Raw genomic sequence first — 24,974 nt, forward strand, 5'->3', positions numbered from 1 at the left:
TCGATACACCTAATTCATGGCATTTTCTCCTCCTGCATGTCCTTGTCTGTCTCTGTCAGTCCTAGATGGATGGGCATTAGCCACAGACTAGGAAAATAAACATCTTGTTCAAATACATTTTAGCTATTCTTGATCAGGAACACCTCTGAAGTCAGGACACCCCATTTTTAAACATTAGGAAGGTGTGAATAACTTGAATTTATAAACTGAATAAGCTTGGGAAAGCAGGTATTTCACAAAAGGGTGTACAAATAGAACACACTTGCACATTTTCTATCCAATTAATTTTTGACCACTGTAGATAAACATGTATTTTCGGACCTTTAACAGAGGGCAGAACTGGGAGGAGACAGGATTAAAACTACTTAAACCATAGTTTGTGTTAGAAGTTAATGATTTCTCTACCAAGTACCAATACAGCCTTGCTTAAGGAGAGAATATTCCAGATTTTGAGCATTTGTGTGGTAATATAACTTCTGTTGTTGTGGATACAGAACCTAGGTAGGAACCTCTTTAATATTCTTTTTGTTTGTCTTAACCTCAAAATGTCCTTTAATGTTTGTAGCCAATGAACATTACTTGTGTGGTACTGCCTCTGTTTCCTCTGAACAACTACACTGCTAACATTCATGTTGTAAATATTAACATTTTAGTGATGGTGTTAGAATTCCTATCCTATATGTCTTTCTGAAAAGTAAACATCATATATCACAAACAATGCAAGCAGCTTTAGGCCTGCATGGTACTATGATGTTCATTTGTCATATTACCTTGACTTGAAAAGTATTATTATGAAACCATAATGTCTTTAAGAATCAATAAGGCAATTGGATTAGCACTGCAGTTAGTGTAAATCAATTCAGTTCCGTAAGATATTAGATGAAATCTTGAGCGTATTATTTTTAATGCGGTAATGTTTGTGGCGGTACAGATGCTGAGAACACAGCTTCAGTGAGAAACAGCCCAAGGACTTAATGTCCTTGGTGGATCCTGAAAATTCCTCTGAATCATCTTACTTTTAATTCAAAACAACTGTAAAATCCACAGCAAAATATTGTCTTGATCTTTTTAAACTAATTATCTGTTGTTCATGTTGTTTATTTACTTTAATTTGCATATAATATAATTTGCATATAAAAAAGAAAGTAGAAAATCAAGGTCAAATTTACTTTTTAAATATTCACTAAGGAACAGATATACCTTACAGGAAGAGAGCTAGGCCACAGTCCCTATCAGACTGTATACCCTAAAGTACTGAAGAATCCTGTGGCTGTTCCATTCTCCAGAGGACGGCTGTCCTGTGGAATCGGTTTGCAAGCGATGCTTTGTACTTCCTGCCATGCCATGAAATCTCTCAGCTCTCACCAGCACATCTGATACACAGTGATTAGTAATTAAGACAGTTGATCTTCCCTCACCTGAGCACAAAGCCAAACAAGTGTAACTAACTGTCCATCCAATGTTGTTTGTATACAACTGAAAACTGAACTAGAAGAGTGTTAACGTTCATTCTCAGAATATGGCTTGCTACTTTTATTATGGTTGCTTTTGATTTGAATATTGATTCCTTCCTTGATGATGGAAGCCAGGATGATTTTCATTTAGGCTGAAAGACGACCTAACTAACCTAAAACACTGTTTGAGTGATCTTGCCATTCTGCAAATGCAAATGTCTCAAGCTAGTTACTACAGCAGAATGGCTTGTGCAAGTGAAGTGTAATAGTTATAGAGAAATCATATAACTGAATGAATATATTCGATGCAGAAGGCTTCATTCTTATTCTCTGCTTGTAACCAGTTCCTCTATTAATTAAAGATATAAAAAATAAATAAAGAACATTAATCAAATAAATCTAGGACATGAACTTCATCAATACTTGAAACTGTTAAGCTAATCAGCTAATTTATGTTGATATCAATAACAAATTAGCCTTTTATATATACACATTTTCTTATGTTGTGGCATGGCATTTTCCCACCCCTACTCTCGTCAGTCTTTCATAAGTTTCCATGTAGGTCAGGGTCAACTGAGGACAGTGGTAGATGTTGCCAGCATCTCCAACTGCTGCTCTTTGCACACAGCTCACTCTGACATCTCTCCAGCACAAGCCACACCATCTTTTCACTTCTTTCCCATGCTCCCACTCTTCTCAAGCAAAAGCAGCACCTTTTCCAGTACTACCCTTGCAAAGTAGTCCTTTGCTTGTCTTTATGAGAGAGAGAAGCTAATATTGTCACGTTACACAGAAATAGCTAAATTTCAGAGGACAAGGTGCTCATAAGTATTTACCAACTCCCGGAACACTAAGAGTTTTATTTCATAGTCATTTCTGCTGGTAGTTGGGCAGATATGAGGAAATCCTTACCTCCGTTTTTTGATCCTACCTGTATGGGGAGCCAAGGAGAAGGAAAAGTTCTGAATCTTTTTGTGGACCTGTGTTCTCATCCAGATTTACAGCACAGCCACAGAAGCAGTGGTATTTGCATGAGTCAGGAGAGTGGGACACAGTGGGAAATGAAAGGTATTGTTTATGCCAGCATTAGTATCTAAGGATATGCTCACGAACATAAGCAAAGAAGACTCCAAATTATTCAGATCTCTATGTGTTTACTTGTTTTAAATATCCTTAGGTCTTAATCCTGCTACATTTAAATGTAAGGAAACATTCTTCACCATCATGCATTAAAGAAATGCCTACCCTTTAAATGATCTGAAAAGCCTTACTCTGCCATGCAAACTGCAGCAAAGAAATTTGCAAATGCAGATGGACATTTTCCAGCACTGAAAAAGTTCATCCAACTTTTTTCAGCTCCATTCAACCATGGAAAATCTCTCTTTGTATGAGTTTCCTCCCCTCTCTATCATTCTCACTCTTTTCTGAAATGAGCAGGGTACTGTGAAAGGTGAAATAAATCAGTTCCAGTCAGCTATGATTTGGGGTCATTATTACCAATACTCTTATCTCCTCTGAGTGTCAAAATCTGCGGATCTGAAGAAGGCTCCCTTTCAAGTGATTCGTTTATTTTTCTTCCACGAGGCTCTTCAATGTCATCTGGATCTTTCTTCAGAAACCTTTTCTGTTTGTAGTTGGAGATGCACAAACGGGCAAGTGCTTTCCTTCTTTAAATAAATTCTGCAGATAGATATGTAGAGTTCCCTTGTAGCCTTTCACTGAAGTAATCTCCTTTCTAATTACTTACATCTCTCAAATATATAGAAGAAGAAAAAGAAAAAGAAAAAGAAATGAGAAAAGAGAAAGATGAAGTCTGTAGTATTCATTGCAATAAAACCAAATTCAACTTAATCATGTGACAAATCATTCAACATAAAAAAAATTCACAAGAGAAAATAATGTGAATACAAGGTGTGCTCTTCCCAGTGGAACTAGTATAGTTCTCCCAAATTACTGTTTTCCAAAGGTTTTCAAGCATCAGTGAATATAGTTATAACTCTGTAGACAGAAGGGGACTAAGGACACCTTGTGTAACATTGAAAGAAGAAAAAAAAAAAAAAATTAAATACAAACTCCATAAAGGAGATCAGATAAATAAAGTAACTAATTCTTTGTTGCCAGGAATTGTTGCCTGCAAATTGGTGCAAAAGGGCAGGTTGAATGACAGAGTGTTATTACACAAGACTTCCCAAAATTCTGATTGAGTCTTAAGCAACGTGGCCCACAAATGCAGAGTTTCCCTAGTACTCCCCATGTTTCAGTATTGATGTCATGCTGACCCCTCTGGTTTACGTTTTCTCTTATGCCTTTGTGGGAGTAGTCTCTTTAGTACTAAAAATCACTCTAGGCATAAAAAAAACCCACATTGCCAAGCATTTTAAAAAATGAGGTGTCCAAACAAAGTAATCCAGAATTTAAACAAGGACACACTTTGAAATACCTAAGTCATTAAACCAAAATATTTCCAATGGAAAATTCAGTTTCATCATCTCAGTGCTTTCCCATGACTACTGTTTCATCAGAGATATTCTCAAACAACTCCATTTTGGCATGTTATCATTATATCTGTTTTCATTTTCTCTTGGGTTCAGATCCCTCATCAGAGAAATCAACCATGACAGCAGAAACTGAATCCAGCAATATCGATGACTCAAACCAGGAAGCAGAACCTTCCCAGCTTTTGGACTACGAAGCAAGTGAAAAACTGCCAGTGAAAAAGAAGGCCTCCTGTTGCACAGGCTTGAAGGTTTGGTTCTTACTAATATCACTACAAATTACCACTTTTTTATGTTAAGGAATGCTGTTCAGTGTCTGACATTATAAATTACCTCCTTTTTATAGGCCCCCTTTAGATACTGAAAGGCTGCAGTGAGGTTTCCCCACAGCTTTCTTTTCTCCAGGTTGAACAAGCCCAGCTCCGTCAGCCTATCTTCACAGGGGAGGTGCTCCAACTCTCTGATCACCATTGTGGCCCTCCTCTGGACCCTCTCCAAATCTGTGTTTTTTGTATTGGGGGCTCCAGTCCAGTACTCCAGATGGGGCCTCACAATGGAAGAGCAGATAGAGACAATCACCTTCCTGTCCCTGCTGGCCACCCCTCTTTTGATGGAGCCCAGGGTACCATTTGCTTTCTGAGCTGTAAGAGTACACTGCTGGCTTATGTTAAGGTTTTCATCCACCAGGACCCCCAGGTCCTTCTCTTCAGGGCTGCTCTCAAGGACTACTCCTCCCAGTCTGTAAATATGCCTGGGATTCCTCTGACCCAAGTGCAAAACCTTTCACTTTGCTGTGTTGAACCTCATTAGATTCACCTGGGCCCACCTTTCAAGCCTGTTGCAGTGCCTCTGAATAGCATCCCTTTCTTCTAACATGTCAGCTGCACTACTCAGCTTGGTGTCATCAGCAAACTTGCTGAGGGTGTACTCAATTCCATTATCAATATAATTGATAAAGATGTTAAAGAGCATCGGTCCCAAGACAGTCCCCTGGGGGATACTGCTCATTACTGGCCTCCACCTGGGCATTGAACCATTAATCACAGCCCTCTGTCTGCAGCCCTTCAGCCAATTCCTTATCTGTCTGGTGGTCCACTCATCAATCCACATCCCTCCAATTTGGAGATATGGTGTCATAATGCCATGTCAAAGGTCTTGCTCAAGCCTAGGTAAATGACACTGGTCACCTTCCCGTTGTCCAGTTCAACTAGTTCTTCAGCCATCTTCATCTCAGATTAAATTCCATAGACACTATGGAGCTAGGATGTGTTAACCTCTATAAAAAGTTATGTGAAATGACAAAATTAATGGAAAAAAAAATAGGCAGTTTTAAACTTCTTATACTTCTGGAGTGGTCTGGACTGAGTATCAGGTGAAGTTTGTTCTATTATTTATGTTATCTGACTCAGAGATGCCACCCATATACAACACAGATACAGAATCTGAGCTCTCTGGAAGACTCACAAGACTAACTTCACTGTTGTATGCACAGGCTGCACTGCAAGCCTGTGGATCTCTGTCTGTCTCTATGTGTCTGTGAATGACTTTACGGCAATTAGACTTCAGTGAACACAATCTTTTGGTGGTACAAGACAAAATGTTCTTCAACCCCCTCATCTTGTCAAATAGTTTATGTTTACATGGGGACTGCACTTTCAAAACTTTAATATCTAAGTCATTGTTTGCATTTTCATGCTTATCGGCAGTTTGTGATTTCAGCCAAATCATCTAGGAGAGCATTGCTCTCAGTGCAAGGCAAAAAAAGGTGATTCTTACAGACCTTTTTTTTTTTTTTCTTTTGCCAGTTATGCTCAGGAGATCTAAAACATTAGGACAAAGTCTGTGCTTGTGAGATTTTATCTTCATTCCTAGACCAAACGAAAACAAATATACCTATTTTCAAGCATGTTGCTGACTGCATTTCTTACACTGACAGATAGAATTGCAAAGTCTAAACCTATATTTACTTCTGTTTACTTTACTTGTGTTGTATTGGAACTTTTACCCACTGAGCAGTAAGTCTATTTGTTTTTAGATTATGTTGAAATAGTTAGACAATCTTTAAACAAACTTAGTTTAACTTCTTATCAAATACATTTTTATTTGCAAAAGTCAAAATGTGTGTTAGTGGAAGCAACTATAAAATTATAAAGAATGTCAAGCTTTTTGTTGTCAGATATTTGGTATAAAAGTGACATAGACAAAATCCACATATCTCAATATATTTTAGACAGTGGTGAACACAAATTAGCCTGTACTACTTCCAGAAGCATCTTGTGCAAAAGCTTTATTTGGTGCCATGGCTAGCTACGTGCTTAAGTTAGAACCAGTTATGAACTGGCATAAAATAAGTGTCATGCAGCCCAAACAGAAAACAATTGGAGCTGAGATTATCTGTAGGTGAGACTAGTTTCATTAAATCAGTCTTGATGAGGAATGCCATCTGCAACAAAATCTACAAGTGGTCCCCAGTTTTTTGACTGCCAAATTTAAGTTCTACAGTCCTCAGGATTTCTGCTTTGGAAAACCTCTGGCTTACAACACAGGTCAGCTCAGGCTTTCTGGTCACTAAGATGGCTGTTGCAACCCTGAACATAAGTAATGCAAGTGAGAGCTTTCAGTGCAACACCTAGCACCAGCAAGGAAAAGCTGAGTGGTAAACAAACATCACTGATTACATCCTGGCACCACTCTTATAACAAGAGTACAGAAAATTCAAACACAGTGTTGTCAGTGTAATTTGAGTAACAAGCTTACACCATGATGATTGCTCCACATAGTTTTAAAAATACTTTGACTTCTATGTGACATCTTTCCTTACCCCTACCTCCCATTTCTATCTATCTCCATCTTCCCTCAGGTGTTTCTTGCTGCTTTATCATTCAGCTACTTCAGTAAAACTTTGTCGGGTACAATTATGAAAAGTTCCATCACACAAATTGAACGAAGATTTGACCTTCCATCCTCTACTGTTGGTTTCATCGATGGAAGCTTTGAGATGGGTAATAATACTCTATAATATGCAGAAAACTGTTCAGAGGAATATGAGACGTGGTGTCTAGTATTAATTTTGTTCGTTACTTTCCAGGTAATTTACTGGTGATTGCATTTGTGAGCTACTTTGGAGCTAAACTTCATAGGCCCAAAGTAATTGCTGTTGGATGCTTTACTATGGCTTTGGGAAGTCTTTTAACAGCATTGCCTCATTTCTTCATGGGATAGTAAGTACAAATCAAGACTGATTAGAGTAACATAATATTGGACTTGAGGGTGTAAGATGGAGTATTTGTGAAGCAGACTGTGCTTTCCTGTAGCATATCCTTACAGAAGGCAGCTTTCAGCTTCAGAGCCAGCAGATGTACAGGTGCTCGTGGTATCGTTCTCAGCTCATTTTCTCTTCCAAATCACAGAATCACAGAGTCATCTATGTTGCAGGGGACCTCTGGAGATCATGTAATTCAATCTTCTGCTGAAGCAAATCTTTTTGAGTAGGTTGCACAGGAAGGTGTCCAGACTGGTTCTGAATATCTCTGGAGAAAGAGACTCCAGAACAGCTCTGGGCAGCCTGTTCTAGTTCTCTGTCACCTCAAAGTTAAGTAGTTTTTCTTTATGTTCATATGGAACTTTCCACATTCCAGTTTGTGCCTGTTTTTGTCAATGGGCACCAACAAAAATAACATGGTCTCATTCCCTTCACACCTACCTACCTAGTGTTGACAAGATCGTCTCTTAGTGTTCTCCAGTCTGAACAGTCCCAGGTTTCTCAGCCTTTCCTCAGAAGGAAGAAGCTCCAGGCCCTTCATTATTTTTGTAGCTCTCCTCTGGACTCTCTCTAGAGGTTCCTTATCTTTTTGAACTGAGTTGCCCAGAACTGGACACAGAACTATGCATGTGGCCTCACCAGGGCAGAGTAGAGGTGAAGAATCACGTGCCTAGATGCTCCTTTTAATGCACCCCAAGATACCATTAGTCTTCTCGACCACAAAAGTGCACAGTCAACCTATTGTCTAGCAGGCACTCAGCTCTTTCTTTTCAGTGCTTCTCTCCAGCAGGTCACCCCAAAACCTGTACTGATGCATACCACTATTCCATCCCACATGTAGGACCCCACACTTGCCTTTGTTGAACCTAACAAGGTTCCTCTCCACTCAGCTCTCCAGACTATCCAGATCTTCCTGAATGGCAACACAGCCTTCAGGCGTGTCAGCCACTCTTCCTAGATCCATATCATCAGCAAACTTTCTGCAGGTGGGCTCTGTACGTTCATCCAGGTCACTGATGAAGATATTGAACAGGAACACTCCCTGTACCAACCCCTGCATAACACCACTAATTACAGGCCTCCAACTAGATGCTGATCACAACTCTCTGAGCTCTGCCAGTTAGCCAGTTCTCAGACTACCTCACTGCCCTCTCTTCTTAAACTTCATTATAAGGATGTTGAGGGTGACAAAAGCTTTTCTGAAGTGAACGTAGACAACATCTACTGCTCTCCCCTCATCTGCCAAACCACTCATAGCTACCTGATTAATCATGATTGCTGACTCCTTTTTATAACCTCCTTTTCTTCTATGTGCTTAAAAATGAAATTTAGAATAAGCTTTTCCATCACTTCCTCAAGGATAGAGACACAGAATCACAGAATCACAGAATCACAGAATCACAGAATCACAGAATGACCCGGGTTGGAAGGGACCTCAAGGATCATGTAGTTCCAACGCCCCTGCCTAGCAGGGCCACCAAACATATGCCTTTACTAGATCAGGTTGCCCAGAGCCCTGTCCAACCTGGTCTTGAACACCTCTAAGGACGGGGCATCCAGGACAAGGTTGGCTGACCTATGGTTTCCTGCTTCTCTTTCTCACCCTCATTGAAGACTGGAGTGACACTAGATTTCCTCCAGTATTCAGACACCTCTCCCATTCTCCATGATCTTTTATAGATGATAGAGAGCAGTTTGGCAGTCATGTCTGTCAGCTCCCTCGCTACTCATGGGTACATACCATTGGGGACCATGGATTTGTGTGCATTAAGTTTGCCTAGACAATCTCCGACCAAATCCTTTTTGACCAAGGGGGAGTCTTCCTTCCACCAGACTCTTCTGATTCCAGAGTCTGGGATTTCTGAGGTGCAGCCTTACGAGAAAAGACTGAAGCAAAGAAGGCAAGGCATTCAGTAACTCCATCTTCTCAGTGTCTCCCATTACCAGAGCACATACTTCGTTCATCAGTGGGCCTACAGTTTCCCTAGTCTCCCTTTTGCTTTTGATATGCTTAAAGAAATCCTTCCTCCATTCCTTATACTTCTCACTAGATTTAATTTCTATTGGGCCTAAGTCTTCCTTGTTGCATTCTTGAATGTCCACGTCTGCTAAAACTAATCTGTCTTAATCTTCTCTAAGCTCTAGAGGAACTTAAATATTTTTTCATGGTGGTAGGTCTTGCCATCAGACTTCTATTTTTCACTGATTAAGTGAAGCTGAGCATCTAGCTGATCTATACTGGTAGATAAACTCATAAAGTGTCTCATGGATCTCAGCCTGAATTTTTATAAGGAAACTATTCTGCACTTTTTCCTGTGATAAACACCCTTTGTTTCAACCTGAAAAAATAAGACTTCTTAATCAAATAGAGCCAGCCTAGTTCCTAGAAGCAGACCATGATCTTTACCATGTAGTTCTGCATAAATTCATTGCACTTGCTCCTCAGCTAGGTTTACATGTACCTTCCTTGCTTCTTTCCTATCCTCACAGAAACATATATCCAAGATAGCAAGGGAGACTCAGACTCCAGAGATTGTTCTTTTTCTCCCTGATAGTATAGTCAGCATAGGTATATAACTTGGAGCAGACCCTAAGACTTGACAGCACATATTCAGTCCTGCCTGAATTACTTTCAAAGTCATTTCCAGCTTAAAATCTTATATCTTCCAGAAGAGTATTTTATTTGCTGCTCATTTTTGATATTCCACACTTTAAAAATATACTTAAGTAAATTTTCTTCTTACTCCTTCAGTAACACATTTTAGATTGGTATTTAAACAAAAACACCTTCACGGAAATAGCATTCAAGCAACACCTAGCCTACTATACTAGCATTTCCATACTGAATCTTGCTTCTAAAGTTACTGTTAAATGTTTTCAGTTATAAGTATGAGACAGCATCAGACACAAGATCTTCTGCCAACTCAACTTCAAGCATGAATCCCTGCTTTCCACATCAAGATTTGAATGAAACCTTTTTGGACACCTCCCAATCTGGTAAGGATCTGTGTAAACATCAATATAGGAGTTAGTTTTTCCTTTGGTTACATGTGGAATAAATCACTGCCCAGTGCAAGATGCTCAGACAGGTTTCTAACTTCAGTCTCTACCTTCTTGAGAATATTACTAATATTTCAGCACGCTTCGTGCATTTTGTCTGGAAAAGAAACATCCATCAAATACAAATTGCTAGGACACAGGTCACAGCTTTCCTGTGTTCACTCTTCCAAATTTCTACAGAATGACCCTAACTATGAAGGAGGTGCTGACTCTGTTTGCAAAGAGATTTCTAAGGGTTTCAGTTACTCAGGTTTGGGGGAAGAGATGGCAGCAGGGGGAAGAGAAGTTGAGATTTCTCTGATCTTACTTACAACATGGAATACAGATGTTATACGAATTGCTTTGCATGGGAAATGGGTAGTGATAGAGTCAAACTATACACACTAACCATCTCAAACTTCTCATTTTATATGCCAGGTAACACTGTAATGATAGCATCAGTCTGCCTTTTGTTGTTTGTTTTTTTCTCCACATGGACTTTTTTTTCTGGTGGGTGATGCTTACCTGTACCTTTAGAAATCAAATACAATGAAGGTAGAGAAATATGATTTATAAAGATTATTAAAAGATATAATGAAGTTGCCAGCCTTTCATTGATCCTCTATAAGGAGAATGCTGATCAAATCTTAAATACTAAGTTATAACCATTTGTTGAATTTCCTGTGATTTGTCACTATTTCTCCCCTCAAACTATTCTATAATGAAAATGTAACAACTCATTATCCACAGCCTGTGAGAAAGAACCATCATCATATATGTGGATATATATCTTACTGGGAAACCTGTTACGTGGAATTGGTGAAACTCCAATAACACCACTGGGCATCTCTTATCTTGACGATTTTGCTAAAGAAGAGAATGTTCCTGTATATGTAGGTAATGTCAACATAAAATAAACTGAGAGGTTCTTAACATAAGAGGTTGATTATCCTCCGCAGGAGAAAACATTCACCCATTAACATAATCTGCTTTATTATATTTTCAGCATGTTTGCACACAATAGCCATGATGGGCCCAATGTTTGGTTTCCTGTTGGGATCCTTATGTGCCAGACTCTACGTGGATGTTGGATTTGTGGATTTAGGTAAGCAAAATAGGCAAAGTGAAAGTAAGTTAATAATTGTTCATCTACATATTTGCACAAGAGTATTTTAAATACTATTTGTATTAATTTGATTCTATTTAATTTACCTCAATTATATCATTTTTATTATTGTATTTTATGTTTCATTATGATTTTATTAAATTACTGGAAGCTTTCGGTTTGAAGGCTGAATTAGACAAGGGACATTTTAGAACCTTCTTCTAGACTTTAAGGATTAAAATACATGTCTAATCTTAGAATTTAGTGACAAGAATGCTCAGAGACTAAAAAAAGTTTTCTAAGTTGCAGTCTTAATGAGAAGATTCTGCTAGTACATTAGTTTTACAGCTTTTATGGATCATAAAATCATAGACTGACTTGGATTGGAAGGGACATTAAAATCACCTGTTTCCAACTAGATGATCCCCTCACTGCAAAGAATATGAGTTTTAATACTTTCACTGCATAAAAGGTCTCTTACTGGGTGTTCATTGTTACTGCTGAAATTCAAGCTCTATACAAATATGGCTATTTTAGCAAATTAAGTGTGGGAAGTTCCATCCTCTCAGTTAACTCAGTTCTGTTTCATTGGATTCTAGGAAAAATTTCCATCACTCCTCAGGACTCTCGCTGGGTGGGTGCCTGGTGGCTTGGTTTTTTAATAGGTGGAACAATCAGTTTCCTAGCTGCTATTCCATTTTGCTTCCTGCCAAAGAGTCTGAAAAGGCCTCTGAAAGCCAATAAGGACAAAACTTCACCTGGTCTCCTGGAAAATGCAGGAGCCACAAAAAAGTCACTTCCTCCTGCAAAATCTAAGCCAACAAAGTGGTCAACAATGCTGAAAGGCAAGTGTGTTTTGTGTGAGATATTTATGGAATGCAAATGTACAGTAAAAATGTGATACTTCTGCACAGTATTTTACCTGCCCTACACTTAAGTGAGTGAGTTAACTAACCCCAGGAAAGGAGTTATCCAATAAATATAAGAAGTCAGAAAGCTTCCTCAAGACTGTGAGACTCTGCATGTACACCTGCATGGCACCTGCTTCAGAAATTCAGCAATAGAAATTGGAGTAGAGGTAACATTGTTTCTGCATCAAGACTTGAAGAAAATATTAGAAGTCTCCTTCTGTGTTATGAAAAGCCAAATCATTTTTGTGGTCATCACAGTGCTTGTGAAGACTCTGAAGCTCATTACTGCCTGAGGAAAACATAGCAGGCTTGAATTCTGATTGTGCAGACGTTATGGTATAAAAGGGGAGGAAAGGTAAAAGGAAGAGGTGCTTTAAGTCACCAGAAATTCCTCCCGTCTAAGTTCAGATCCCAATGAAAGACGTGCTTCAATAAAAAGGTGCCAGTCACTTAGCCTTGAAACTTGTGAGCTGAATGAAGTCTTTTTCTGTGTGGAGCCCTTGTGTCTTCACATGCGCAGAACTGAGGCCCTTACCTGCAATTCACTCTTCTGTTCAGGTTCTCTTCACTTACTTCAACATCTAGAGTTTTTCAATAGCCTGGTTTTGCTTTCAGGTACTCACTAGCAAATGAAGATCAGTACAATTAGACTTTGGACAGTTAAAAGAAGGATTTTGCCCTAAATTTCATGAATTAATCACCTGTAGTTATTTCATACAGCTTTAAAGCCAACTTATTTATCTTTTTCTTTCAGATTTCTGTACCTCTCTGAAAAAAATATTGAGTAATCGAATGTACGTTACATTTCTGTGTTGCTCACTGTTACAGTTCAGTAGCTTTATCGGTTTCTTGACTTACAAGCCAAAGTATATGGAACAACAGTATGGACAATCTGCATCTAAATCTAACTTCCTAATAGGTGAGTTACACTGCAATAACAATTTATGTCATGATGGTTGAACTGTGAGAAGTTCTGGCATCTTCTTCTGGGACTGAACACTCCTGAACTTGACTGATATGAAGGCAGCATATAAGCTAACTATTGTGTATGGGGACAGAATAAATAATTATATTCTATTAGGTTACTTACGTTTATGTTTAATTGTGATTAAAATACTACATTATGATCTTTATATCACATAGTATCAGTAGCATTATATTCTAGCAAGAGTACTCAAAATACACAGTGGGATTGGGGGAGTTTTCAGTTCTCTAACATCTGATTGAGGGATACCTTGTTACTGAAGAGAGAACAAATCACTGACATCGCTAGACATACAGTCTGTTTTGAAATGTAAGAACTTCAAAATAGTATATGCAACCCAAAGATTACGCTGAGCAGAAAGCCACCTACAGTTGTACAACATACCTCTGCTAGGGACATCAATTCAAGAATGGAGTTTGACTCTTAAACCCAATGTAGCTAACTTATTTTAACATTCCTCTTCAATAATCCCTTTCAGGACTGACAACTTTACCACCTGTTGGAATTGGAATTTTCCTGGGAGGAATAATAATGAAAAAGTATAAGATGAGCATCACCACAGCAACCAAGTTTGCATTTACCATGTCTTTTTTTGCCTATTCCTTCACTCTCTTGCACTTTTTTGTTGGCTGTGAGAACCAGGTGGTAGCAGGAATTACAGCATCATATGATGGGTGAGTATAAAATGAAGAGAAGGTTTTTCTCTACAGCAGCAACAGTTCAAATACTGTACAAGGACATCAGAGATAAAAGACAAACATGCTTTTGCAATGCTTAGAGGGAGCACAAAATACTGAGTGTCATTGTCATAGTTCTGTTGATCAGCAGAGGGTAGCTTGACAATGTGCAGCACAGGCAAAAGTTCAGTCAGAATCATGTTATCAAAATTACATCATTACTAATGCAGGAATTTTGGCTGATGTGGGTGTGACATTTCTGTTTCACACTGAGACATCTCTACATCAGAAATCAGTTTCTTGCAAAGTTTATTCAGACCCAGTAAAAAGATGAAAAATATGTTCATCATACATCAGTAGCACATCCTGCATGGATATGGAAAGACTCCAACACATCAGACTCTCAACCTGCTGATAAACAAAATGAAGCTGTTATGCATAATGAAGATGTTCTCTCCTGTCAAGATAAAATAAATGTTCACAAGTTAGAAGTTATTATCAGTTCTTTGAGCAAAGATGCTAGAACAGGGGCTGTGCATTAGGAAGTGGCTTTCCAAGGCACACAGAAAAACACTAGCATTTGGATTGGCATATGATCTCAGAAGTGTAGTTTCTGTCATTGGTGCATTTTTACCAACAGCTGAAGAGGTACCTGATGAGGCTGTGTGGTCTGTTCCTAGCTGTAAGTACAGCTGACCTCTCAAATACTTTCAGTTTTTTTTCTTTTCTGTATATACCTGAGAGTATATACAATTAATTAAGTAGTAGTAGCAATTTTTGTCATAGCATTACTAATAATCCGGTGATCACTTGAATATCAGCATGAGTGAGATGACATGTGAAGCAAAAAGGTCAATACTTTATACATTCAAATGTTAAAATGTATGCTCTGGTCTTATGGGAACAAAGGCACTGTCACACAGAAGGGACTACACTGATCTCAGTGCTGAATTAAAAGTTGTTCTTACTCCTGTCTCATCTCAACTTCTAAGCAAACCCATTCCATATCATGAAAATTCTGTATTTACTGACTGCAATTCTGGCTGCAAATGTGCCACCAATGTGTGGGATCCCGTGTGTGGAGGCAATGGACTGACATACATTTCAGCATGTCTGGCTGGATGCACAATTTCAGAAGGTCATGGGAAGAATATGGTAAGAGCCTGCTCAAGTTTCTGTAGCTTGCTGTCCATTTAGCATCAGGGATTTTCAGTAGTATAATGTGCTTAATAGAAGAGTGACTGGAGAACTGTCACTAAGGTATTTATGCTTTCTGGCTACAGAATTTTGTGGATTGAACGTAAGTGGGGGAAAATAACAGTTCAAAATATTTACATTCTTTCTGAAGTTTATTTGTGGTCTGCCTTTTATAAGCTACAATTTGGCTGCCCTGAAGTTTTAAGTCAAGTGTTGAAGGACGCTAACATATCATACCATCCTCCATGATGCACATCATTAATGTGATAGCAGTTTAATAGGTATGTCTAAGGGTCTGTCTAAGAGACTAAGATTGTCCAAGAGACTAAGACTATGCTCCAGCATAAAAGTCTTCCTCTGTAGAGGTTGAGGTTCATGGCCTCATTCCCCCTATATCAGTAAATTTTCTTGCCTTCAAGTTCTGATTAAGAGCTATTGCTTTCATGCCATCTGTATGAAATATATATCTGTACCTGCTGCTGCTCTCAGGAAGTCCGTATAAGCTGCATCCTGGCAGGTGCTGCTGCTTTCAGCTCTGAGGTACATCTAGTGGATCAGCTGGTGGATCAGCTTTGGGAGAGGTGGACCTGGGATCCAGGTGCTTTCCACAGAAGAAGCCATTAACAGGCAAAAACAACTAGCAACAGAAGGCACAGCCCCTGAACCTCGCTTTTCCCTTCTAGCAGCCCCTCTGGGACACAAATACAAATTCAAAAGTCCTGCAGACACTCCATACATCTTCCAAAAATTGATGTTGTGTCTACTGTTAGGAACATACTTGAATATCCCTTCCTAATCTGAGCATAATTTGTAGTAAAGAAAAGAAACTGCTGACGACTGTCTCAAGGAAAGGCAAGCAAGGAAAGAGTAAGGCTTCAGACTCTGCCTGTGTATGAAGGCAGGAATCCTCATTGCCTGAGAAACGTCCTAGCAAATCTGTTTTTGTGTCTTCCAGGTCTTCCGTAACTGCAGCTGTCTTGAAGCCAGCAGTTCATGGTCAGGAAATAACTCTGTCACCTTGGGGCAATGTCCAAAAAGTGATGATTGTTCAATGATGTTTATTTATTATACAGTAATACAAGTCTTAAGTGGCTTTTGCTATGCACTGGGAGGCACTCCAGCATACCTGATTATGTACAGGTAAGTTAAACTGTACAACGATGGCTCAGGCTTTACAGTGAGGTGATCAAAGTCATATCTAGTCTTTTTTCTCTTTCCTTTGAGAGAAGACAACTCTCTTGCGGTATAAAATGATTTATCTAACGTGTTTTGACATTCTGTTTATATTTGCAGCTGTTAATATCAAACTTTACTTGGCCACTGCCAATTAGTTGGTTCTAGTGTGTTGCTTCCAAATACCACATAATGTTTTTTCTTATGACTGGCTTTCTAAAACATACCCTCTTTCCCTGCTTGGATATTTTGTCTATGAGGATTTAAAATAGTGTGCATTTGTCAGGGTTTCTGGATGTGGAATTATTTGACATATTGGGCTCTTCAGATGTTAGGGTATTCAGAACATCTGATGGTTCAGTTTGAGGCTTTGTTGCTTGTGTCTGTTGAAGTATAAAGATGCAAGCATACCAAGATGTGATTCAGAACAAAGTTTGCAAATTAGAAAATGCTTCTCAGTAACCAAAAGAGAATTTGATGGAAGTCTTAAGAGCATTGTGTCATCCTTAATGAATATGGAAAACAGAAGGTGAACTCACCTCTGTGAGACATCTTTCTGAGGGTTGACCACATTAATATTTGTAAGGAGATATCAGAAATTGGATATGCAATGGATTCAAGATCAGTGAACAGTCTGGATGTTTGAAATGTGATTCCCCATGAAACAGGTGGGCATTGCATACTTCAGGATGTGTTGTTACACAGAGGAATGTCATTTGTGCATAAATAGGTGCTGCACCACTGCTGCTACTTGCAAAATGTTGGTCCTAGGACTATATGGTATTTTCTATCAGGGTAGTAAGATATTTCCCATCAGGTAAAGGACATGTATAGTGGGGAATTAAGGAAGCTGAAAAACCCGTTTCATTAACACTAGTTCAGACCATGATTACGCCCTTAAAAATTTTTACTTAATTATACTCAGTGAATGGACTTCCCAGGAGATACGTGATAGAAAACAACAGATTAATTCCCCATTTTCATACCACTTTGTACCATATCAGCAGACATAGGAAGCACTCTCTTTCCAAAGCTTAGTTTTCTGTTGTTGGGTTTAGATGATAGGTTAAATTAACAATTTAATAGGCATGTCTAAACACTTAATAGGCAGATTCCTCTTACTCATTCATCTCTCTTTCAGATGCGTTCAGCCAGAGTTGAAATCTCTTGCAGTTGGTCTGCACACACTTGTTATGAGAATGCTAGGTAAGAGACATCCTTCTGACTAACAAAAGTGCTTGTTTGCTTGGCTTTAAATTACATGAATGCAACAACTGTCTGTAAACCAGATGTATACTTGAAATACCCCAAAATTCTGGGTTGTTTCTGGAGGTCCAAAATACAGTGTAGAGTTCACTGAGAAGTCAACTAACACAATTTTGAAAAGCTTTGACTTGCTGATTATATGATAGTGCACTTTGGGAGCCTGCCATTTCAGAACAGTCAGAGATTCTCAGCAAAATTAAAATACTGCCTAGGATTTCTAAATAATGCTGTAAAGTCTCAAACTTATCATTCACCTGATGGATAACAGAGACACAATGATGTAAGGCCAACTAGAATCACCCTTCACTCAATACTAATACAACTCTGCTTGTAGCAGATTGTTTTCTCCGCATTGAGATTTTGCTTCCCTGGGACACAACAGATTGAATCTCATTTCCCTTTAAGCATGAGGCAGTGCTCTTCTTTTTTTCATTTTTCATTTGAGAGTTGATTAAGGTGCCTAGACAGGCAAGAAAGCACCTCTGTGTTTTGTTCTCTCTTTTGACACAGTAGGAATAGTTTTTCAAAAGTATAGAGAAATGCGTGTAAACAATCAAATGACATGGATTTGCTATGATGCCTAAAAAATTGACAGCAGCTTACAGATTTGGGCTGTAGTCTCTAGTCATGATTGTGATGAGACCTTTGGAGACAGCGAGGTGTGCAAATGTTTTGTCCTTTTTTATTTTCCTTGCCATACAGTGTTTGGGCAGAATTTCTCCATCACTCAGGACTAGCAAAGCCAATGGGATTCTGGAAGCTTTGCTGGACATGAGTAAAGAAATTTTTTCCAGTAAAGCATAAGCTCATATCTGGCCAAGTCATGCTAAGGATTTGGGTTGCTCTGCACTCATGGACATTTTTGAAAAGCATATTCAGTACCTCTAGTCACGTATACCTGGTGGTGTCCCTTCAGATGGAAGGCACTATCTATCAACTGCTGTCTGACAGAGATGAAGAGCCAGAACAATTAATTTAAGCTGTATGTGGAAGTGGAAATGTGACCTCTGCATCTGTTCAGTGCTGCAATCAGTCCAGCTCTCTTCTGTGTCATCTTAGTGTGCACTGGATGCCATGCTTGAGAAACCAAAATAGAAGGAGCAACATGCATGTTACAAGCCTAGCCAAGTCTCCACCATCAGACCACATTCTTTGAGGCTGACAAACCCTATGGGACAGAGAGGGTGTCCCAGCTTACAGTTATTCTGATATAGGGAAGGTCCTCAAAGTCCAACTCACATACTGCTGCTATTGCAGCAGATGATTAGCTTCTAAGTAAATATAATGCTAATTTTTAAAAAATGTCTTTTCCTCTGTTATCTTGAGACATTTTTTGCTTATTCCCTTGCAGCTGGGATCCCTGCACCAGTTTATTTTGGGGCACTAATTGATAAAACGTGCTTGAAATGGGCAAGCACGAGATGTGGACAGCGAGGAGCTTGCAGGCTATACGACACCAATGCATTCAGGTAAGGCAAAGTATAGCACCAGAAGTCCCAAGTATTTGTCTGTACAGATCCTCCTCAAGCTGTCATATTGTAATGTGTGATGCCACTGATCAAACATAATGGTCTTAACTCAGATTTTGGTTAAACCAGAATTCCTGAAATTGAGAAATTTTAAGATCAAATCTTAAATTCTTGGCTCCTCACTCAGTTTTTGCACTGTACAAAACAACATTTAGTATAAAGAATAGGAACTTTTTGGAATAGAATGTTTGTTCTAATATCCTTTGAATCAGTTTAAAAAACCAAGGGCTGCATGATTTACCAGTGAGAGGGAAGGTACACAGATCTAGCTCTGTAACAACTTTGATAAGCAAATAGAAATCTTTAAATTCTTTAACAGATGATTATAATTGCCAAAATGCCTACTTTGTAGTACCATCCGCAAAGAATGAGTTTTAGAATTGCCTTCTCCTGAGCTTCTTTCTATCTGACTTTTATACCCTTGTGAGCCTTGAAAGTATTTAAAAGTGATTTTCTTTGACTTGAAAAAAAAGACACTGTCTTTTATTCTCTGACAGGTATGTCTACCTTGGTTTATCAGCAGTGTTGAGAGCTCCTTCCTACTTGCTTGCGATCCTTTTCTTCATATTGGTAAAGAAAAACATTCAAAATAAGAACTCCAGGCTTGCAGAAAATGGAGGAAAAGATGATGTTCCTATGAATAAAGAAGACAACTGCAAAAACAGTGAACATTTGACAAGTCCTTCTGAGGCAGAAAAGGAATCACATACTTAGAAAGTCGTCTGGAACAGTGTAACATGAATCAGGACAGCTTCTTTTAAAAACAACTTTAATGATGTGGTGAATAACTAACTAATAGCTTAGAAAATTCAGAAAGGCAAAGGAATAGTAAACCTATGATCAACAAAAAGGAGATCGTACAGTCAGGTGTGAAAGTACCTCACGTGTACTTGGCTACACTTAACAGACCAAATAAACTACTTGAACCAAACCAAGTTCTCAAAAAGTACAGAAAAGTCTCCCATGATGTTCTCAGCAGAGCTGGTCAACAGTTTTTGGATGGGCTCAAAGATGAGTGCTGGCAGAACAGCCACATCCCGAAGTCCCACCAAATGTGTGGCTGATTCTATGTGCGGATGCGTGCCGGAACGGCAAGAAGTCTCACAATAGCACTCTGATTTCATCAAGTTCAATTGGAATTCAAAAGAAAAACAAGGCCCTTGAGACAAATTCTTCCACCTTATCTAAGTGAGCCACTTCAACCCTTTGCCACTGCAAAATTGACAAAAGCGGTATGTTTCCAATAGGCATTTTTCTCTTAGTTCAGCAGAAAGAAAATTATACTGTAAACGATTATTTTTTTTAAATCTCAAAAGTTGTAGCATTTTATTAAAAGCTAAGTGAGTGTGAAACATAGGAACTAGTATGAGTTTTGTAGTTATGTTGTTTTCTAAACAAAATTCAAGGCGTGTTCGTGGCTTTATTGCTATGCAGCAGTATGTCCAGCAGAGGACACTCAAACAATAGCAGTACACCTCTGACTACCGCGTTGAGTGTATCTGTCATGTTCAGGCCTTATCTTATGGGGAGAAGTTCATCATAAGGTAGGCAAAACATTCAGCTGTGTCCTCATGCACCTTAAAACTTTCTCAGACCAAGACTTTAGCTCCTCTTTCCAAAGTCATTTTTGTATATCTCTTGGTTTGAGTTCATTATATTTGCATCCCTCGGAGCTTGGCACCTGTTACTACTTCAAATAAAAAGATGTATATTTGTGTACCACGTCACAGCAGTGATTGAATTCTCCTGTTGATACTTTACATGTTTAAATACTTAATGTTCAGTGGGATACGGTTAATATGCATGTTAGCTAAAAAAAAAGGCATGTTGAGTGAAATGCTGAGCTGTTCTTTGGTGTCTCACATGTGGCAGCTAAAGGGAAAAGGAAGGGACTTTTGTTTATAAATGTCAGTGATACTTACTGGGTGCAGGGATTCGCTGTCTAGCAAAACTGATGTGACTCTTCACTTGGTCAAATTGCACTTGCAGATGTTAAATTCATACAGGTAAAGTCACAGGAATGACTTTGTGGGACCCGAATGAACGGACCACCTATCTAGTTGCTGAAATTGGAAGTGAGTTTTGGCAGGGAAAATTAATGCAACTGCTTACTTCTGCTTTTCTTTCAGCTGCTTTGTCCAGAGTATATTTTATTCACGTCTTGGTGTATATGTTTTCCTGTGGTAAATATGGCCAGAGTTTGGGGTGAGACACTTTTAACTCTAAATCTGAAACCGCTGAAAACATATCATATATGAAAAAGCATGCCAGTATGAATTGGGAAGAAGGGCTAACTTCAGATGGTAGATTATAAGAATTATGTATGAGTAAAGAACAGTGCCAGAATAAAGGGTTACGACATGTAGCAGACTTAGGAAGTTGTTACTGCAGGTCAGTAGGGCCAAGGGTGTGTCAATTGACTCACCTCTTTGGATGCATAAACAAAGGCTTGTACAGGAAGATAACAGCCTGCTTATTGTTGGTGTTTTCTTCCCCTTTAGAGGGGAAAAAATGGTTCCAGCTAGAGAGAAGCTGCTATTCCCCTCTGCCTTTGGGTGCTACTGCGGCTTAGCATCTGCAGGTGACTAAAAGACAGAGACAGTAACACTGTTTTGGTGCTAGTTTTGGTGTTCTTTCCTCCATCATTGGAGAAAAAAATGAAAAAAAGCAAAATTAGGTCATTGACAGAAGGTGGAATCAAAGTAAATCAGACACTTTATTTCACCTTATAATAAAACTCTGTAATTTCTCTGCTCTGTACGTATTGTGTCCTGAGAGCCCTTGGTGCATGAGAAGCATTTAACGTATCCATGTAAAATATCCTTGAGTATTGTGAAAACACAAAGGATGCTATACAGGACAGTGAGTGCATGCAGTGAGTGACCAGTTGGATTAGGGTCACAAACCTGACCAGCAGTGGACAACTGATGTGTTCTACTCACTTCAAGGACAAGTGTCTCATACGCAGTTGGATCTCTCAAGACTTTCAAAAAGTGAATGTCAAATTCTTTGCTACATTCACCTGATATCTTACCTTTTTTCAAAGGCCAATGCTAGTGGTCAGTTACAGCACTAGCTGATTTTCTTAGTGCACTCTCTCTTTTATACTTTCAGGAATTCCTTACTTCCACTTACTAAATATCTGCGAGAATTTTCTTGCAAAATCTCCTTAATTTCCAATTATTCATACTATTTTTTCCTTCTTGAAAACAGATTTTGATGAGCGTTCAGTAGCTGATTCATTTATGAGTCATCATTAATTTCAGCCCACTGGTCTTTTTTTTTTTTTAATCCTCATTTGAATACCAGGGATTTGAATTGTTGTTTTCATTGACTTTAGGAATGCATTGAGTTGGTTGAGAAGAAGCATTATGGAGAGTAAGAGATGCTTTTGCCTGCCAGGGCTCTTAACTGCCTTTATTCCAACTTTTGACTCCACTTTATATTCCATATCTGGTCTAGAATGGATGCTACAATGATGGCATCATCACTTTTCAGCTAGTTCTTTGGGTGGTCCAAATATTAGCAAGGCTGGGAGAGCTGCCATTGAGTGAACTGCTACCCAGTAGGATTGCTCAGGTATTTCAGGTAACTTCACCACTATTAAAATAATAACCTATTAGTAGCACCAGAGTAATATTTTAGGTTTCCTTGGTCTAACCATGTGAGGTCTGGGCTGGAGCACAAACTGTATGACAATACATCACTAATATGTATCGCCTTTGTTCTAGTCTGATAGATCATGACTGCCTACTTCTTTTGGTAAGGGCACTCCAGCAGTGGTGGAGCAGGCTCATCCTGAGGCCCTGTTGTGAAAACCCATACAGACACAACCAGCTCTAGCCATGACTCCCAGCAACGGCAGGGAGTCCACAGGATGTGGGAAAGAGGGGTGATCATCTCAGCAGAAGGGCCAGCAGAGCCACACTCGCTTACTTCTTGGTGTGAGTGAGCAGAAGGCATAGTGGTTGGTGACCATTCTAGTGGTTGGTGACCATGATCTTTGAGGTCCTTTTCAATCCAGGCCATTCTGTGATTCTGTGATTCTGTGATTATATGATAGGGCCACCTCACACTGTAATACCAGACAGCAGCAACTCTGTGTAAGTAAGTCAAAGCAACAACCCAATTCTTCATCAGGAGCACAAACTGTGGGGCTCAGCCAATCAGGCCACAAGGATAAAGCTCCCTCCCAAAGAGCTGCATATGACCCCTCCATCAGGTAGCTTAACAACCGTGCCAGAAGATCTACTGAGGCACTTGGAAGGGTACCCTTGGAGCATGCCTTCTGGTCTTGTCTGAGGGTACATTAAATGCCTCCTCTGGAAATGCCTTCTGAACTACAGAAGTGGCAGAATTTATTAATATGAAATTCAAGCATGAAACAGAGTATAATGCAAATGTAGTAGATACAAACATAAGGCATTAGCATCCCCTTGATGAGATGATAACATAACAAATATGCATTCAAATGAGATAAACTAATTCTTATATAACATAGAAGACTTATTCTTTTCAGCAACAGTGTCCAACTGAGAAACAGTTTCACTCTTGTGATGATTTCTTGTTGATTTCAGAGAAGAAAATGTCCCATTTTTATTTAAATGCCCTTATAGTATAATGCAGCTGAAGAGATGAATTATTTAGATATGATAAACAATGACTCAGAATGTCTCTGTCTTAAGATGTATACCTGTTACAGTAGTTCTAGAAATACTTCTCAGATTGCTCAGTGTAAGTTTTTCTTTCTGACAAATCTTTAGGTTTCCCCTTGAATACATTTTGTCCAGCTGTATTTTTTCATAACCATTTCTATAAGGCCTCACAACTTTATTCCACTGATCTTCTGAAATCTGATGAATCCTGATAATCTTGATCACTCGAGACCTATTGCCTCATTTTTTACTATATGTGATAATCACATTATGTCATGTCTAGAAGACCTAGGTAAAAAAATTGCACTTCATTCCTACTAGGCTATGTGCTAGAGACACCCATAAAGCATGTCTGCCATAAGCCTAATCCAGGGCTTTACTTGGACCAACATTCTGGTGTCTGGCTGCTTCTCATGGATGACTGCAGGCCTGTGCAGGCATCCCAGGTGAGAGGCCACAGATGATAACTGGGATAGACCACCTGAGCTCCATGAAGTGGCTGGCTCAGACATCAGTTGGGCAAGTGCTTGTTTTCCCTCTACTCTGTGGTGACAAGCTGCTGTGTACAACAGGTGGTTTGGGCAGGGACACTCCCAGCACCAAGCATGGGTGGGTGGCTGTGTAGGAAGCTCTTAACCATCATCTTCAACCTTATGGGCTTTCCAGTATTACCCGTCTTTCTTTGCTCTACCTCTGATAGTGGAAATCCCCATCTGCCGCAAGGAGCTCATTCCAAGATGGATGGCCAAGTCCCAGGAATTGACGGAGGAACATAAGTGCAATGACATCATGGTGGTCTTAGAGGAGACCAAATTCACTTCATGTGAATTTGAATCCACAGAACAACTACACTGTGCTGCTCCTGCTCATGTCAAGCATGCAAAGCCTGGGTTTTACTCGATCCTTAAGAGTCCTGCCCACACAAGGGAGAAACTGTGTTCTTATTTTGTGAACTAGAGACACTGACACACAACCATGTGTCAGTTAGACCTAAGATGAGAGTCACATCCTCCTATGGGGCTTTGCCAACACGTTAGGCAAGACCCAGTCTCAGTGATCCAGCCGGACCACAATGTAGATCCGGTCAAAGAGATGGACACCTTCTTAGGTTACGCAAAGCATACCTGTATATTTTCACTGTCTTTCCTTCTTCCTCTATCCACTCTCTCTCCACCTCATCCACGGACATACATAAAGTTATCCTTACTTTCTTTAACAAATAATAT

At 39.3% G+C, this 24,974-nt stretch overlaps 1 protein-coding gene across 2 annotated transcripts; it reads left to right on the forward strand.

The window, feature by feature from the left end:
* Window positions 1–348: 348 nt before the first annotated feature.
* LOC107316661 (solute carrier organic anion transporter family member 1C1-like) lies at window positions 349–20,820 on the forward strand. 2 transcript variants are annotated; one of them, XM_015868433.2, is made up of 15 exons: window positions 349–501; window positions 4,046–4,200; window positions 6,810–6,951; window positions 7,038–7,170; window positions 10,093–10,208; window positions 11,001–11,147; window positions 11,257–11,355; window positions 11,955–12,200; window positions 13,021–13,185; window positions 13,730–13,925; window positions 14,921–15,083; window positions 16,081–16,265; window positions 17,440–17,504; window positions 18,916–19,033; window positions 19,591–20,820. In XM_015868433.2, exons 2-15 carry the CDS (start codon window positions 4,069–4,071, stop codon window positions 19,805–19,807), a joined length of 2,124 nt encoding a protein of 707 aa, XP_015723919.1. In that variant the 5' UTR covers window positions 349–501; window positions 4,046–4,068; the 3' UTR covers window positions 19,808–20,820. The 2 variants fall into 2 exon arrangements, with proteins under 2 accessions (XP_015723919.1, XP_015723926.1); XM_015868440.2 differs by lacking the exon at window positions 349–501 and adding an exon at window positions 3,084–3,106.
* Window positions 20,821–24,974: the final 4,154 nt, after the last annotated feature.

The sequence above is a fragment of the Coturnix japonica genome, chromosome 1, assembly GCF_001577835.2.
Source record: "Coturnix japonica isolate 7356 chromosome 1, Coturnix japonica 2.1, whole genome shotgun sequence".
Lineage (NCBI taxonomy): Eukaryota > Metazoa > Chordata > Aves > Galliformes > Phasianidae > Coturnix > Coturnix japonica.

Bases quoted from the DNA above. Each gene is read 5' to 3' on its own strand.
- LOC107316661 (XM_015868433.2), top strand. From the start codon at position 4,069: ATGACAGCAGAAACTGAATCCAGCAATATCGATGACTCAAACCAGGAA. The intron at 10,209-11,000 runs GTAAGGATCTGT...CATTATCCACAG, and splicing joins TTTGGACACCTCCCAATCTG to CCTGTGAGAAAGAACCATCA. The intron at 13,926-14,920 runs GTGAGTATAAAA...TCAACTTCTAAG, and splicing joins ATTACAGCATCATATGATGG to CAAACCCATTCCATATCATG.